The sequence below is a fragment of the Sturnira hondurensis genome, unplaced genomic scaffold, assembly GCF_014824575.4.
Source record: "Sturnira hondurensis isolate 20B ecotype Veracruz unplaced genomic scaffold, ASM1482457v3 Scaffold0014854, whole genome shotgun sequence".
In the NCBI taxonomy this organism is placed as follows: Eukaryota; Metazoa; Chordata; class Mammalia; order Chiroptera; family Phyllostomidae; genus Sturnira; species Sturnira hondurensis.
The window spans coordinates 9809137-9826131 of record NW_028087485.1 but is presented as its reverse complement, the minus strand read 5'-3'; the positions used below and the strand labels follow the sequence as shown (position 1 = coordinate 9826131).

The 16995-nt window shown below is 56.4% G+C and overlaps 2 protein-coding genes across 3 annotated transcripts; both read right to left on the bottom strand.

Annotated features, from left to right (window-relative positions):
• Positions 1 to 1357: 1357 nt before the first annotated feature.
• Positions 1358 to 6290, bottom strand: CALHM2 (calcium homeostasis modulator family member 2). Of its 2 annotated transcripts, none has more exons than XM_037064018.1 (3): positions 5977 to 6290; positions 3538 to 4281; positions 1358 to 2307 (listed from the first exon to the last, which is right to left on the bottom strand). In XM_037064018.1, exons 2-3 carry the CDS (start codon positions 4087 to 4089, stop codon positions 1891 to 1893), a joined length of 969 nt encoding a protein of 322 aa, XP_036919913.1. In that variant the 5' UTR covers positions 4090 to 4281; positions 5977 to 6290; the 3' UTR covers positions 1358 to 1890. The 2 variants fall into 2 exon arrangements, with proteins under 2 accessions (XP_036919913.1, XP_036919911.1); XM_037064016.1 differs by having other exon boundaries at positions 3538 to 4246.
• Positions 6291 to 7570: 1280 nt separating this feature from the next.
• CALHM1 (calcium homeostasis modulator 1) lies at positions 7571 to 12862 on the bottom strand. The gene is made up of 2 exons (XM_037064015.1): positions 12311 to 12862; positions 7571 to 9573 (listed from the first exon to the last, which is right to left on the bottom strand). The coding sequence occupies exons 1-2, from the start codon at positions 12860 to 12862 to the stop codon at positions 9091 to 9093; spliced, it is 1035 nt and encodes a 344-aa protein (XP_036919910.1). The 3' UTR covers positions 7571 to 9090.
• Between the last annotated feature and the right edge of the window lie 4133 nt (positions 12863 to 16995).

Sequence of the window (16995 nt, the reverse complement as noted above, 5' to 3'; positions counted from 1 at the left end):
AGGGAACAGGCCCGCCCCTTTGAATCTCTGAGTCTCTCAGCATTCTTTCTGCTTCAGCTCGGCTCAGTCTTTGTGGAGGCCATGAGCTGGGACAGAAGGACACAGGCATAGCCCAGAAAGGATATTGGGGAACCTGGGCACCTGATTCAGAAGGCCACCCAGTAATGGCATCTTCTCTCAGCCCCCCAGGGCCAGATGACCCAACATCCCCAAATTGGCACCTCACATGTGACATGGGGTTAAAACACCCTACCTGGAAGGGTTTTGTGGTGAAATGAGAGAGAATGTACGTTGTATGCAGCTCAGAGGCTCAGTGAGGATGGGTGTGCTGTGTGGGTCTGGGGAGAGCCTCGCATTTCTCTGTCCCTCCTAGCTCCTCTGGGGAGAGGTGGCTGGGCAGAGGGCACTGACTGACCCGGGGGGTGATTCCTTGAGTCCAGAGGGAGAGGAGACAACCCACCTGCCACACCCACACCTCCCTTGTGAAATTCCCAGGAGGTCTCTGCATCATTTGATAAGTCGCAGTCCTGTATGTTCCAGAGTTCTCGGAGGCCAGTGCAGACCCAACTACTTGTTGCAGCCAGTACTTTTTTGGCTTGGTCTTAAGAGAATTTAAAAATGTTCTCTGGCAGAGTTTAAGTGTCCTTGAGAGCGAGAGAGCTTTTCCATGGTTCATGACTGAGTCATGTACCAGGAAGCAGGACAGGGAAGGGCGACGAAGGTTTTGGAGGTGGTGAGGAGGTCAGGCAGGGGTGGGCATGGGAGGGAGGAGAAGCCAAGGCTGCCCTGGTTCTTGGTTGTCAGCAAGGTTTCGAGAACTAGTGTTACTGAGTGCATAATCTTCTGACTCAAGGAATTTAAGCTGAGCTTGCCTGTAAGAGTGGCCAGGCTCCCTCTGTTCCTCTGAGCAAATCAGATGATAAATGAATCCAATTGCTCAGAGAGCATCAGCCATCCTGCTCCCTGCTCCGGTGCCTGCCCTCCCGACCACTTTAGTCCTGCCCAGGGTCTCTGTCCCCTTCCCTCCCACAGGAGATGGGTTGGTTATTTTTTTTTATTCTCACCAGAGGATTTTTTTTCTTTGTTTTTAGAAAGAGGGGAAGGGAGACACATTGATGAGAGAGATAGAAGCATCAATTAGTTGCCTCCTATATGTGCTCAGACTGGGGATCAGCACTTGGACGGGATCGTGCACGCCCATGCCCTGATTAGGAACTGAACTCCCAACCTTTCGGTTATGGGACAATGCTCCAGCCAACCGAGCCACACTGGCCAGGGCAGGAGATGGGATTTAGACCCATCCCCATGACCACCTATCTGCTGTGGCATGGCCCATCCCATTATGCACACACCAAGCTAGTCTTTTCTACTCAGAAGACCTTTATCAAAATTGTAAACATGTAAAATAAAGCCAGTAGCGTACATTAAATTCAGGGAAGCTTTTCAGCTGAGCACTGCTGAGCACCACTGAGCTGGGTGTCCTGTGGAGCTAGACATAAGTCAGCTGCATGACATCCTACACAGTGAGCCTACTGGTGACTCATTGTCACCCAGCTCTGCTGGCCAGGGCTTCTCAGGCTTGGAGCCCCACCAGGAAAAGGGCATCCACACCACAGTTCAGAGAAAGGGTCTTTCCTCCAAAGCTGTTGGCCCCGCGGCTGGTGCCAGTAGGAGAGTGGATTCCTTCAGGTCTGAGGCCTTTCCTGTCCGCGCTGACCACACTGTGTACTAGCGCTGTCCTCTGTCGCCAGATCACTGTTTCTTTCTCTTGGCCCATTTTCCCCCAAAAGTTGTAGTTTAAAAAAAAATGTTCTGTGGCTGCTGTGAGCAGGTGGTGGGGTGCAGTGTTGGACTGAGGACTGTTGCTTGCAGAGGCTGGGAACAGGGCCCTTAGGAGACGAGCAGGGCCATCTCCATGTTGTCCGGGGCTGTGCCGTTGCCTGGCAGACCCTGGGCCCATTTGTGCAGGCGGCTGTAGAGTGGGAGGCCCTGGTTCTCACGGTACAGATAGACGCCGGTGATGGCGTTCCACTGTGGCCGCGGCTGTGTGCCTTCCACTGGGAACTTGGCTGTCAGCTCCTCATCTTCCTTGCTGAGCGCCACGAAGCCGAAGAAGCGGCGCACGTTGTTGGCAGCCAGCACCCTGGCGTGCACCTCGGCGGTGCGCTGGAAGAGCTGGTCCTCGTTGTTGCGGTACTGCTCCCAGTAGGCCTCCTGGCGGTAGCTGAGCGGTGAGCAGTAGTGCTTGAGGCACTTGGTCAGGAACACCAGGACGGCCACCACGCCGATGAGCAGCCACCCGAAGAGCTGGCCAGAGAAGGGGCAGGGTTGAGGAGGGGCAAGGGGCTGCCTGGACCCCCCCACCCACCCAGGATGAAGTAGAGGGTGGGCTGGGCTGAGCCTGGACTTTAGAACTGGCTGACGATTCTGATTCTGCTTCTGGAAGGGAAGCAGGTCCTCTGGCTGTAGTCGCACTGGTTTTTCCTCACTTGAACTTACTCTTTTCTCTGTTCTTAGACTTTGCCTCCCACATTTTCCGCCATTTCTTTAGCCGCAGCCTTCCCATCCCCCCTTCGCATCATCTCACCACATGGAAATCCAGCTCAAACTGCCAAGCTCAGCCCAGATGCCACCACCAGGAAGCAATCCTGCCTTCCCTGAGTCCCCGATGGCCTGGTCTTGCATCACCACTCTGCCTATGTGTTTGTCTTAACACTCGCTGGGGTGTGAGTCTGTGGCAGGCTAGGGCAGTTGGGGTCATCTTTGTCTCCCCACTCAGCTTGTGCAGTCATTTGTGGCTTTTAATCATCAAGTTTTATTTTTATGTCTTTCATTTCCTTTGGTGCTGCCTCCAGCCCTGCTTCTCTCTCTTTGTGTTCCTCGTGGACCTGAGAGGAGACCTTTTCAGAAGTCTGGTGCTCCTCCGTGTCTCTTTCTCACCCCCACCCCCACCCCCCGCCTCTCTAAGTTAATGCTTCCAGCTCAGCTTTTCCGTTTCTGCCCACATCTCTGCCCTTGACCTTCTCTCCCCCGACCAGCCTTCACTCCCTCAGAACCAAGTCAAGGCTGAGGCTGGGTTCAGGGCAGCAGCTGCTGTTGCCTGATGACACCTCTTCCTGGCTCAAAGGACTCCCCTTATGTCAGCAGGGCCTGAGGCTGATTCAATGCTGGCCGGGTCCTTCCTGGAATAGGAACATGCTCATCCCTGAAGCCAGATGCACCCCCCTGGCCAACTCATGGCCCATAGCAAATGTGTCCTCGGCTCACAGGGTTTTGTTTGTGCTCATTCTGGCTGGAGTCATGGGCTTAAGGCTCAGTCTGAGCCAGAAAAATGTTCCTTTAATGTTTAAAACTCTCACTTGAGGCTAGAATTGTCCCTTGTCCCATCAAGCACTAACCCATAGGTTACACAGCTCTGATGCCTGATGCTGCTAACCTAGTGCTTTCCTGGAGACCTTAGCCCCTGGAGGCATCCCGGCACCTCCCCTCCAGCCACAGTAGGAGAGAGAAGAAGAGCTTCCCTTTACACAGCCTTACCTGGGACTCATACTTGAGCCTGCGACTGACCTCTTCCCGGAAGCCTGACAGGTTGGCGGGGCCCTCGCCGCAAGGGAACCTGGCCAGGATTTCTGTGGCGTGGGCTGGTGGGAAGCCTTCTCCAGCCGTGAGTGAGGTGGGGTCCACAAACTCACTGAGAGCACAAACGTAGGCCTCGCCTCGCAGCAGGGAGATGACAGACCAGGTGACCGGGGCCACGGCCGCGCGGCCCAGGATGGAACTTAGAAGGAGGAAGTTGGCGGCAGCCGAGCAGTTCTTGGTCCTCCGGTACTGGCACTCAGTAACTAGGTTCCAGGTGTGGTTGTTGAGGATGACGCCGATGAGGAAGAGTGCGAGGGCAGGCACACCGATGGCCGTCAGCCCGTACAGGTAGTTCCTGGCTGGTGAGCAAGGGCAGTGGAAAGCCACCACAGAGAACAGTTCCTGGCTGCCCACCGTGCCCAGTGCCACCAGCCCATTGAAAATCATCACGTCCTTGCTCTTGAAGAAGAGCGATAGAAAGCGGAAGTTCTCAGCGATCAGGGCCGCCATGCTGAGGGGTCTGCAGGGGGCACCGACTGCAGGGGTGGAGACAGGTTACTGCTCGATGGTGCTTGGTGAGGCTAGCGAGGAGCGCAGGCAGGTGGGCACCAGAGGGCAGGGCGCGGTCTGGCCATTGTGTCACCCGGAGTGGCTGGCCTGGTGCTCCCTGGGGAACAGGAGATCACTGAGAAATGTCTGCCTCTGCAAGCCGGCAGGTGAGAAAGAGAGGAGACATGGGGAGCCCCGGGGCCCGGGGGGCTGATGATAGCCACATTTCACTGAGCTCCTACTGTGTGTCGGGTGCTTTACAGCCCATACTCCCCAACCTCCTGATCCACAGTGAGCTGTGTACCCCTCGTGTCCCCACAGGAGGTGGGGGCTCCCCAGGGTGAGTGGCTGGGAGTCAAGCTCAGGTCCATCAGCCTCGTTCACTCAGGTTCATGTTGCCCCTGCAGGACCCTCCAGGTGGGGTTAGGGATGACCCTGTGGTGGTGGGGGGGTGCGATGTCGACTGGCTTTCTTTCTGGGATTCCAGGCAGGGCTGGTGTGCTGAGGAAGCCAGGACTGTGACCTCAAGGCTTCTAGCCCTAGGGGAGGAAGAAGGTGGAGAACCCGCTCTGCCACCTGCAGTTCCTAAGAACCTTCTCCTGTCGGAGGGCTCAGGCTCCGGACTGGGTCAGGGGATCCTGACTCACAGCACACGTCATGACTTTTCTCGGGCCTCAGTGTCCTCGCCTACGAAAAGGGCACGAATCGTTCTGGCCTTTGCTCTCCTCTTAGGAATGCAGGAGGGCAAAGCCAGGGAGTAAACAACGCCTGATAACTGTCCTATATGTGACGTGGGACCCTTTGTGCCTCTGCTTCTCTCACCCTGTTGAGTCATCAGGGTGACGGCCAGAGGTGAGGGAGGGTGGGATGATTTTCCTGCCTGCAGATATCAGGCAGCTGAGGCCTAGTGAGGTAAAGTACCTTGCTTGGAGCCATTCAGACATGGAGGTGCTTGGGCAAGACTCAACAACAACCTCAGGAGACCTGGAAAATGGACCAGGTCGAGTCAAGCTAAGTGAGCTCGCCATTGCTCTGTGCCCATCCGTGAGAGCCCTGGTGAGCCTCCCCTTGCTCACCCATTACCCTCTTCCCTGCCCAGCAGCCCTGTCCCACCCAGCAGCGCTGGCAGCCTGCCCAAAAGTGACCGAGGCCTGGGCCCAGCTGCCTTTGAAGGCTCCACCCACACAAGCCAGAGACAGCTCAGGGCGTGGCCCATGTGCTCTTCTCCCCATCCCTGGGATGAAAAACAAAAGTTCTCCCCGGCCAGAGGAAGCCGGGAGTAGGGGGAGGGGTGGGTAGCTAACAAAGTGGAGGGGGCTTGCCCATACTCCCTACCATGCCTCCTCTACACCGGCCCTGGGGTCTGCCTGGCTGTCCAATGGGCCCAGGCAGAGCTGGCTGACCACGTGGGGTATCAGGACATGGAGGAGGAAGATGGATCTAAGTCTCCCCGACTCACAGCCCAGGGGCCCCAGCCTCACTCTCTGGAAAAGGGAGTTTGTCATATTGCTGGGCTTGAATGGGTTAAAAGAAGCCGCTTCTCCCCCTTCCTCTTCTGCTCTGGGCTTCAAGGTTCCTAATGAGTTCCCTGTGGGTGGCCCTGGGTTTAGAAACTGCATGCATTTGGGTACAAGATACCTGAACACCGGTGGGCAGAAGAGACCACTGGCCTTGCCCCCGCAGCTGGGCATGGGACCTCCAAGTCAGGACAGGAGACAGGCGGCTGGAAGGAGGGGTAAGGCTAGCCCCTACCTATAGTGGGGTCCTCAGCTAGGGGCCTCTTTCCCTCTGGGAGGCCCTCCCATGCTCCCCTGTCCCCTGGCACACTCCAGAAGGGGCCCTTCTTACCAGGGGCAGGCACAGGCACCAGTGGCTTTGGCCTCCTCCGGCAGGGCTCTCTCTCCAAGTGAGTGGCGCTCAGACATCTGAGCTGGGGTGGGGCAGCTGTTCCACCCGATGGGCCCTCCGGTGACTGTGCCCTCCAAGGGCGCCCTCCTGCTTTTCTCCTGCACAGGAGCAGGGCCGGTGGCGTCCTCAGAAAAGTTTAACTCCAGGGAAGAGGAGGAAGCAGCGGGATGAAACTTGCACAGCGGCAAGTGGAAAACATCCCCCGCACCAGGCCGGGGAGGGCGGAGCAGCAGAGGGCGGTGCAGAGGAGAGGAAGTTGGGCCGCCTGTTCAGCAGCCCTCCGCCTGCGCCTGGCTCTGCCTGCCTTCCCCAGCAGAGGGTCTGTGCTCCACAGCCGCCGGACTGGTTGGGGGCCAGGCAGAGGGCCTTCGGGAGAGCTGGCCTGAGCCTGCCCTCCTGGACAATGTCAAGAGTAGTGCCCATGCTTGAAAACCCACCCCTCCATCCAGATGGACAGAAACTGCTAGAACAAAACCTCAGCAGAGTTAGGGCAGAGCTGCCGTCAGACTGAAGCTGACGCATTGCAGGATACACAGGGCTAGTCCTTCCCCTTCCCCGGACCCTACCCCCACCCTCCACCCCCATCCCCACCCCTCTTCTGGCCCTTCTTCAGCCACTGGCTGGACAAACCCTTGCCCAGTTGGCATCTTCTGTCCAGTCTTCAGCTAACTCCTCAGGTACTGCTTCAATATCAGAGGACCTCTGTAATGATCAGAGTTGCCCAGACTGTCCCAAAAAGTGGTTGTGAGCCCGGCCCCCCACCGTCTGTGGGAGTGGGCAAGCCAAGGCTGAAAAGTCACAGGTCGGAAATTCTGAAGAGGGGAGTCCTGTGCAAGGACAGGCTGCGTGACTCCCAGGATCAAAGGCCCCCAGGCCCCCGTCAGCTCGCAGCGGAACTGCTGGGTGACGTGCTGGCCTCTCCGTGCTGGCCTCGCCCACGTGCAGGGGTGAAGGGAAGGGGACCAGTGTTTATTTTTCAGGTCCTACCCTGTGCCAAGCACGGTTCCAGATGCTCCCACAAAAATTATCTCCCTTTTTCCTCACAGTATCCAGAAAAGCAGATCTTTCAACATCCATTTCACCATATTCACGCTGAGGCTCGGAGGGACTCGGTGACTTACCCTGGGCCCTGCTGCTCTCGTATCTGAACCCACATCTGCCCAACCCGAGCTTTACCCTCCCCACTCTTCCTCCCCAGTACCGCCTGGCCGGCTTTTCCCATCGGGAGCCCCTTCACCAGCACACACCTGAGCTTTACTCATCTGAATCCTGCCCCTGCTCGCGGTCTAGATCATGTCCCACACCCTGGAGGAGCCCTGCGGTCCAGCTTGGCCTTTGGGATGGCCCTCCTCCCAAATAATTGAAGGGACAGAGACTGGGTTTCAGACATGGGAATGGAGGGAAGGGTGCCCAGGAACGAATGGAAATCACTAGAGCAAAACCGTAGGAGTCAAGATCAAAATGAATTCTTAGATGAGTGGGGCTTTCGTTTTAAAAACAGGGGAGGTGGGGCGGTCAGCCCATCTTGGCCCTGTTTCTTCCTCCTCAACACAGATGGTTCCAGACCCTGATGTCCCCTCCTCTTATGTCCAGCGGGACGAGTCGGGTAAGCTCGCAGGTTCGGAAATCAACAAACGTGTCAGCCACACACACACCGAGTGCCTACCATGTGCTGTGTCCTTTATACTCTCCATCCATTTAATGCCCAGGACAACCCCACGAGGTAGGTGCCCTCATCTCCCGGGTACAGATGGGGAAACCGAGGCACAGAAATGAAGCAACTGGCCCAAGGGACACAGTTTGTGAGTGCTAGAGCCAGCACCTAAGCCAGCTCGGCGTCACCCTGGACTCTTGAGCTGTTCCCACCCCAGGCAGCTCCGCTTCCACCCCTCCACCCTCATCCCCATCTCAGGGCAGAGCCTCTGAGCACTCCGGAGACCCCGGCCCAGGAGGTGGGGGCTTCGAGAAAATGGGAAGACTTCATCTTCTGTTTCTAACTGTTCAGGCCTGGGGGGGGGGTCTGATTTACCCTGGATGTGAGGGGGTGAGAGGGCCTTTCCCATGTTCTTGTGTCCTCTCCAAAATTCATCTGTTGAATCCTAACCCCCAAGGGAGGAGGGGCCTTGGTGGAGCCCTCACGAATGGGATTAGTTGTTCTTATGAAAGAGGCTCCGGAGAGATCTCTGCTGCCTTCTGCCACGTGAGGACAGTGAGAAGGCGCTGGCTGAATCAGGACGAGACCATGAACTTCACCAGAATGTGACCATGCCAGCACCATGGGCTTGGGGTTCCAGGCTCCAGAATGGAGAATCAGATGTCCTTTGTTTATAACCTACCTGATATGTGACATTTTGTTACAGCAGCCCAATGAGCTAAGACAGGAAGCCCTGTGTGCTTGGGGCTAATAAATGTGCAGGTCACCATGACAACTCTTGAATGACCTCCATGGTGACCACATACCCTGGCTCCTCCCCAGTGGACCTAGATTCTGGCATCTCATGGGTCACAGCAGGTGAGGCTGCATGTCATGTCCTTTGGGCCCCCTTGGGCCACTCGGCCTCCCTCAGGAGCCTGGCAGAACCCTCAGAGGGCTCCCGTTTCAGGAGCTGGCTGGATGCGCCCTCACTCCCTGAGCCTTGAGCTTAAGGGACCAGAGACCCTAACACATCATGGGCAAGTGCAGGTGCTAGGGCAAGGGTGTCTGTAGGGTCAGAGTGGGGACTGTGAATCAGATAAAGTGGGCCGGCAGGGGTTGGGGATGGGGGAGCTTGTCCCCTCTGGGCCAGTTTTGGACCTTTTGACTAATACTGCTCATGGCTCCACTGTCCACTTCCCCAGGGGCCACCCAAAGCGATGTGACAACTGGAGGTGTGAGGTCCTCTTCCAGTTCCAAATTTCCAGCCTCATACCTGCAGGTGAATGCCTGGGCACGCGGGTCTGCTCCAGGGGCCTATCACCCACACCTGTAGCCTTCATTTTTCTGTCTGGTTTGGGGGTCTGAAGGGCTGTGGGTTCAGAGCCCCCCTCATTTCTGCCTCTTCACCTGGCCACAGCTCACACTTTGCTGAAGTAGGTGGCCACCTCCTTGCGTGGAGGCCGAGGCTCGCCCCCAGCCCAGCCATTGCCCATCAGTAGCTCCTCTTGGTCCAGCCGCAGGGGCGGCTTGCATTTGTGCCAGCTGGTGAGCAGCCTGTTCATGGCTCCTTGATCGGTGATGCCTCGAAGCTTCTCCCTCTCCTCCTTGGCCCCTTCAGTGGTAGCCGGGGCAGCTGAGTCGGCTGGGACTGTGGCCAGCACCCCATGGGTGTGACCCAGCTCCAGGTCATGGTTCATGGCCTCAAAGAACTGCTGGATACAGACCTTGGCGAAGGCCTTGGCATGCTCTGTGCACGTCTCGTCGAAGAGCTTTCGCTCAATGTCAATGTAGTGGGACCAGTACTTGCTTTTGAGGAAGGCAGCCTGCGTAAAGCAGGGCCTCACAGAGCGTACAACAAACGCCAGCAGTGTGGTCAACAGCACAAAGGACCAGCCCAGTGCCTGCAGGGGAGAGAAGAAAGAGTCACCCAGGCCCTAGCTGGGGTGGCTCAGTTGGTTGGGCATCGTCCTGCAAACCGAAAGGTTGCAGGTTCGATTCCCATTCAGGCCACATGCGCAGGTTTCAGGTTGGATTTTGCCCCAGTAAAAGCACATGCAAGAGGCAACCAATGGATGTTTCTCACTCACATCGATGTTCCTCTCTGTCCTGCCCTTCTTCTATCTCTTGATTCAATTTAAGAAAGAAAGAAAAAGAGAGAGAAAGAAAAGAAAAGAAAAAGAAAAGGAAAAAGAGAAAGGAAGGAAAAGGCTGGGGTTCTATGGCCATACCACCCTGAACACGCCCGATCTTGTTCTGATCTTGTTCTGATCTCGGAAACTAAGCGGGGTCGGGCCTGGTTAGTACTTGGATGGGAGGAAGGAAAAGGGTCAGTGGGCACTGCTCTCTGGCACCCCCAGCCTGCCTGCACCCAGACCCCATCACATTCTCCGTGTCAGAGGAAGTAAAACTGGTGCAGGCCTGGCTCCCAACACATAGCAGTGACCCAGGAAGCCCCTGGAGGTAGGCTGCCTGAGTCAGGGTCCTGTCTCCACTACTCACCAGTTGACCAGGAGTACGGTGCCTCAGTTTCCTCACCTATAAGGGGGGATGGTGACAGTACTATTTTCAGAGGGCTGTTGTGGGGCTAAATGTAATATTAAACTTAGCACAGTGCCTGGTATGTAGTTAGTGCTCGGTATCTGATAGCCACTATAATTATGCCAATAGGCCTTTGCCGACCAGGCCTCTTCCTTCAGGGAGACTTCCTTGACCACCCCAGGCCGTAGTGACCTTTCCTCCTCTGAGTTCTGTGTCTCTGCCTTGTGTCCTTGTCTATGCTATTGTCTGCCGTTCCGTCACCTGCACCAGGTGCCTCCACCCTGAGGGCTCTGAGCCAGGCCTCGGGGTCACAGGGACACGTCAGACAACCACTCGAACTCTGTGCTGAGCAATACTGAATGTTCAGGTGCTGCCTCTGTTCTGTGTCAATCACTACCTGGGGGACCACAGGTCAGGATGCTCCCCCAACCTGTGCTTCAGGGCCCGCCCCCAGCTGCACAGAGAAGCGTCTGGTCAGACCAGAAAAGCGGGAGGCAGAGTAGGCCCAAATATTTACGATGGGTCTGGCAGAGCAGACATCAAATGGGGACCTTTGGAGCATGTGTTCACGGGGGCAGGGAGCACCCCCTTTGCTGCTCCCCGCGGAATTGTGGGCGCTGGGGGCTAGATCTCCTGAAGTTTCAAATGAAGCTGGAAATCTGCGTTTTATGTGGAAAATTCTGACTTTTAGGTGATGCCAATTAACTCTAAAATTGAATTTTTATTTCAACCTCTGAAGGTCAAGTGAACTATGTCTACAGGCTGGGCAGCCTGTCCTCTGGGAGCGCTCGTAGGTTGCGGTGTGATGTTCAGAGCAGGGGAGGGGAAGACGGGGCTCAGGGAGGGTGGGCCTTTGCATGGCGTCAAAGGAGCACGCTGAGCAGCCGCTACGTACTCAGACCTCCTTTCTCTTTCTCCCCGTGTGTCCTTCTCCCTCCTTTCTTTCCTGTTTTCCTTTTTTCATTTGGCCCTCCTCACCAAAGGAATAACCGGTTTTTAGCGAGTTGCCTCCTAGCACCACGAATGCACATCTATGTCACCCTCCCCGCTTGGATAGTTTAGCAGGAAGATAATAAAATCCCGACACAAACAGTGAAAAAAAAAATCAGGTGGAGGGACAGCTGCCCCAGGCCCTGACACCTGGGATGGATGATGGGACAAGTGCTCACAAGAGAGGAGGCACAGGTTTGGGAGGGAATCAGAATTTGTACCAGACACTCAGAGTGAGAGATTCGCGTGGGTGTCTGGTGGTGGCACAGGCCTCCAGGAGACAGTTCTGGGCTGGAGAGAGGGAGCCGGGTGTCCGGACCTGCTGGAGCAGAGTGCGCATGTTTCTCTCTCCCTTGCAGGGCAGGCCCAGCCCCAGCCCACACCCCTGACAGCCCCAGCCACGGGCTGCAAGGACATGCCGCCCAGGTGGCCCTCTGCACACTGCAGTGACTGCAGGTTGGCCTGAGGGCCTCAGGTGGGTGAGTGCCCAGAGCGGCAGAGGACTCGGGAGTGAGGCTGGGAGACCCGTGCGCTGTACTTCCCTTTGGCGGGCCCTCAAACCTTGTCTTGAGGGCATATCCCAACAGTGCATGCCCCTCACCCATGCCCTCTGTTCCAGGGGCACCTGGACCCTCGGCTCCCACTCTCCAAACAGGGAGGTACCATCTGGGGGCATTTGCCAGGGAAATGTACCCAAATGTCCCAGCCACCCACCGGCATCACCACAGCCCGGGCCTAGAAGACGGAAAGGATGCAAATTCCTCCAGGCTTCTGAGCTGGAGCTCAGGGTGGAGGATATGGGCCTGGCTGTACCACTGGGTCTGCTCTGGGGACCTCAGGACAGAGCACAGGCCTCTGGGCTTAAGTAGCCATAGCACTTTCCCCAGGTGGCCCGGATCTGAATGAGGACACATGGCCTTCAGGAGCCCCTGCCCCAATTGGGAAAGTAAGCCCCTGCCCCACAGAGCTCCACTTGAGGGGGTGCCCCAATCTATTGGGAAAACAACTCTTCTTGAGGAGGCCCCATTTTGAGAGGTGGGGAATTAGGCCCCTGCAGAGAGGCCCAGGTCTGTGCGAGGAGACCTAGCCCCCGGTCACCGGCCCCCTCACCTGGGAGATGCAGCGCAGGTAGCGAACGGCCACCTCACGGGCCAGCAGCCAGTCACCGTCATAGATCTCTGGGCAGGGCACCCGGGCCAGCAGGCGGGCAAGCTCTGGCGGAGGCAGGCCAGGCACCAGGCTGCCATTGCCCAGCACAGTCACAGGCACAGCAGTGCAGAAGGCACAGAGGAAGCACTTGCCATCGAGCAGCGTGACAGCCACCCAGACGACGGGAGCAATGAGGGCACGCTGGGCCATGGAGCAGAACATGTAGCGGAGCACGGCGGGGTCCTTGGCCCGGCGGCCTGGCGGCCGCTTCCACTCCTCAGCCAGCATGGACACGTTGTTGTTCAGGACCAGGCCGAGCAGAAAGAGCACCAGGGGAGGCACCAGCATAATGCCCGTGCTGTAGGCGGCATTGTAGCCAGGCAGGCAGGGGCAGTTGAAATCAAAGGCTGAGTATATCTGGGTGCTGGCCAGGGCCATGATGCCGCAAATGCCGTTCATGAAGGACTCCTGGTTGGACTGCAGGAACTGGAAGACCATCCGGAACTTGTCCATCGCGTCCCCCAGGGAGCTTGGCTGCCCCCTCCCACCTCACCGCTGCCCCCAGGATGGGCCCTGCAGCCCACCAGGTGTGCACCTCATGGCTGCGATGGGCAGTGCTCAGGGCAGTGCCTGAGGTCACTGTGTGCTTGAGGAACCTTCTGGTCAGGTGCTGGCTGAGAGGCGCAGGGCAGCCAATCCTGTGGGTGTAACTGGGGCTCTGCCCCTCCCCTCCTGGGCCTCTCTCGCCACAGCCACCTCCAGCAGAGGGAAACTACCGGGGCCACACCCGATGGGGACCAGTTATGGGTGTGGGAGGAGGACATGGAGGTTCAGATGCAGGGTTGGAGTTTGGGACGATCCAGGGCTGCTGCAGAGGCCGAGCTTCTGAATCTTGCTCCCAGGCTCCTCGGAAGCATGTCACCTTCCTTCTGTCCTTCCCATTGGGTCTTCCCTCCGTGCTGTATCAGGGCCCAAGAGGACCCCTCCATGAGTTCAGACAATGATGGTATGATGATGGAGTGACGACAATGACGGTGGGGGCTGTAATGGGGGGTGATGGTGGTGCTGCTGCTGATGGTGATAGTGGAGGTGCCAGTGATGGCAGAGTTGGTGTTGGGGACGGCGCTGGTGAAGGTGGTGGTGACGGTGGTGATAGCAGTGATGAGAATGACTGTGGTGATGACACTGTCACAGCAGGGGTACGGTGGTGGAGGTGGTGGACCCAGTGCCAGTGCAGCATGGCACAGAGTAAAAAGCCCTGACTTTGGAGCCAGAGGGTTTATATCTGAGAGGTCCCCTCCCTCCTGGGCAGGGATCTATGGCCTGAGGGCCTCTACTGCAGGTGCTTTTCTGTCTGGTTTGCTTCTGTCTCCGTGGGTGTCTGTGCGTTTGCAGACTGTGGATGAAAACCCCTTTCTGGGCCCCGCCTCCTACTTCTACTCCCCCAGATTCACAGATAAAGGGGTGGGATGGTGGGGTTTCACGCCTGGAGCTCAGGTCTCCAGACTGTCTGTGGGAACCAGGCCAGGGCCCCTCCCATCAAAGTGGAAGGAGCTTGAAGGGCTGCCTTTGATGCCCACCAGTTCTCCCAGAAGAGCAGGTCGGACGCAGCTCCGACCAGATGGCTCCTGTCTGCAGTGGGAGTAGGGGACAGGGACTGACACAGCGCAAGAGCCTGGCCAGCTGGCTCCGTGGGACCCACAGACCCACGTGTCCCTGTGCACGCACGTGCTGGCTGTGGCTCTGGGCCTCTGTGCCTGCGTGTCTGCATGGGTGTACATAACCACCTTAGTGGTCTGTGTGCCCCTGTGTGAGCAACCAGAACTTGCACTCACTGGGCCTTCCCATGTCAGGCCCTGTGCCTGCACTTCACACGCACTACCCCGTGTGACCCTCGTACAGCCCTGTGGAGTGGGTGCTGCGGTCCCCGCTTCACCGAGGTTGGGGCTGAGGCTCAGAGAGGCTGAGTTACTATCTAAGGTTTACACAGACTAGGTGGGAAGAAAGGGCAGGAAAGTGGTTTTTGCCCTTTCTCTTCCAGCTGAATCAAGTTCTCCTGTTCTCTAAGCCTGGGCGGGGAAAGTTAGTGGCACAAATAGGAGACAGGTGGAGAAGGATGGCGCTCTCTTCATCCCTCAGGCTGGGCCTGGGGCAGATGGAGCCCCTAGGCTGGTGGCCTCTGGAGGACCATTTTGGGGGGGCTCCCACAGGGTGGGAGCAGAATGAAGGAGGTCCAGCTAAGGACACACTGCAGTGTTGATATGCAAGTCTGACAAGGGGTCCGAGCTGCAGCAGAGCCGGGCGCAGTTCCTGGTGGGGAGGTGTGTGGGGGGGGGCCGGAGGAAGGTGCCTCCAGGGAGCAGCCTGGAGTCTCTGTCTTCTCTGGTAGACACTATTTGTAGCCGATGTGCCCTAGCTGGCTGCACAGTGCCCGCCCTCACCACATACACACTCCGCACAAATTCTGACTTCAGTGTTATCTTGAAATACTTGAAATGAAACAAGTCTGATTGGATCCTAACTATTCTCATCATTATAGGAATGTTGTTTACAGTTGTTGAAAGTGAGGGATGAGTGCTGGCGTGTTTACCTGCCGTTCAGACTGCTTACACTTTTGAATGGTTGTTACTGTTAGTTTTAAATTTATCACCTTGGGCCAAGTCTTCCGAGGGTGGTATGTATCAAACATTTGAAGAGATCATTACTAAGGAGTGTGGAGGGGCTGGGTGGTGGGTGAAGAGGGTCAAAAGGTGCAAACTTCCAGTTACAAAATAAATAAGTCTGGGCATGTAAGGTCTAGCGTGGTGATAATACTGTATTGTACATTTAAAAGTCGCAAAAAAGTGAACCTTACCAATTCTCATTGCAGGGAAAGAGTGTGTAACCATGTGAGGTGAGGGATGTTAACTAGATTTACTGTGGGATCATTTCAAAGTATAAACACGTATCGAATCATTGTGCTGCCCACCCGAAATGGAGCATTATATACCAATTGTATCTCGACTTTTAACAAAGAGCCTGGAAGAGGATCTCCTGTGGTCATTTCAAAATCTGACGTTAAAAAATCCAGCTCACTGAAGTCAGCTTGTTTCTCGCGTAAGAAGCCTGGGAGAGTTCCTTTGGATGTTTTACACCCAAACAGCATTTGGTATCTATTCTAATATTTCACACTACATTTTTTCTTACAATTCTATAAGATAAAGAAGGTGCGATTGTTTTTTCCAATAAATTCTGTAGAGACGACATCTCCAAAGTCCCTCCATTTACAATGGTGTCACGTGCCAATCAACATCTCTAAGCACCAGCATGGGAAGGTTAGGGACCTCTGCCTCTGAAGGGTGTGTGTGGGGGGGCAGGGGCAGGGACAGTGGGGGAGACCAAGGGGGTGGCGTCTTGAGCAGCAGCTGAGGCCAGAGCAGTGTCAGTGACCACAGAAGGGACACGACGCGGCTGGCTACCACCCCTTTACTTGTGCCGCCCCCTCCTGGAGCCCCGTCTGTCCTCACTCTGCCCACCCAGATCCACCGCAAGGCCCTGCCCATTAGCTCAGCGTTTCCTTCACTGAATAGTCGACTTTCTTAGCAAGAAACCATGTCACAGAGTGGATAAGAGTAACCTATTTAAGGACCTGGGTTCATGTCTGTACCTTGCCACAAACTATCTAGGGACCTTGGGCAAGTCATTTAAACTTTGGGTGCCATAGTCTTCACATCTGTGAAATGGGTGGGGGCATAAAAGAGTTTACCTCTCCAGTTGTCTTGAGGACTCCGTGAGTTCAGCATGGTGCCAGGCCCACAGTGAGCTCTCACTGAATGATTATTACAACCCGGTGATAGTAATAATTGTCATTACTATCAAAAGCACCTGAGCTTTTCTTTGACAATGGGTGTTAGTCTTCTATTGCTGCTGCAAAAGAGCCCCACAAACTTAGTGGTTAAAACAACGCAAACTTATTCTCACAATTCTGGGGGTCGGGAGTCTGAAGTGGGGCTCAGTGGGCCAAGAACCAAGGAGCTGGCCGGCCGTGCTCCTCCTGGAGGCTCCTGGGGAGAATCCATTTCCTGGCCTTCTCCGGCTTCCAGAAGACAGACACTTGCGTTTCCTGGCTTGTGGCCCCACATCACTCCAGCCTCTGCCTCCATCATCACATCCGGACTCTGACCCCCTCGCCCCCTCTTATAAGGACACTTGTGGTTACACGGGACCCCCTGGANGGGGCTCAGTGGGCCAAGAACCAAGGAGCTGGCCGGCCGTGCTCCTCCTGGAGGCTCCCGGGGAGAATCCGTTTCCTGGCCTTCTCCGGCTTCCAGAAGACAGACACTTGCGTTTCCTGGCTTGTGGCCCCACATCACTCCAGCCTCTGCCTCCATCATCACATCCGGACTCTGACCCCCTCGCCCCCTCTTATAAGGACACTTGTGGTTACACGGGACCCCCTGGATCACCTAGGAGAGTCTCCCCATCTCCAGATTCTTAACATATCTGCGAAGTCGCCTGGGGAGGTCACATTCGCGGGTTCTGGAGATTGGGAGATGGACCTTGGGGGCCCCTTATTCTTTCTGCTCCGGGAGAGGGCTCCGGGTGCTTTGGTCATCTCCACCTCTCCCTGCAGCGTGACTGGGTGTAGATGGAAAGAACACAGGACA

What these genes read in the sequence shown, in the direction of transcription:
- CALHM2 (XM_037064018.1), bottom strand. Translation starts at nt 4,089, where the DNA reads ATGGCGGCCCTGATCGCTGAGAACTTCCGCTTTCTATCGCTCTTCTTC. An exon ending in GGCTCAAGTATGAGTCCCAG is followed by an intron (nt 2,308 to 3,537) that starts GTAAGGCTGTGT and finishes TTCTCTGGCCAG; the next exon opens with CTCTTCGGGTGGCTGCTCAT.
- CALHM1 (XM_037064015.1), bottom strand. Translation starts at nt 12,862, where the DNA reads ATGGACAAGTTCCGGATGGTCTTCCAGTTCCTGCAGTCCAACCAGGAG. An exon ending in ACCTGCGCTGCATCTCCCAG is followed by an intron (nt 9,574 to 12,310) that starts GTGAGGGGGCCG and finishes TCTCCCCTGCAG; the next exon opens with GCACTGGGCTGGTCCTTTGT.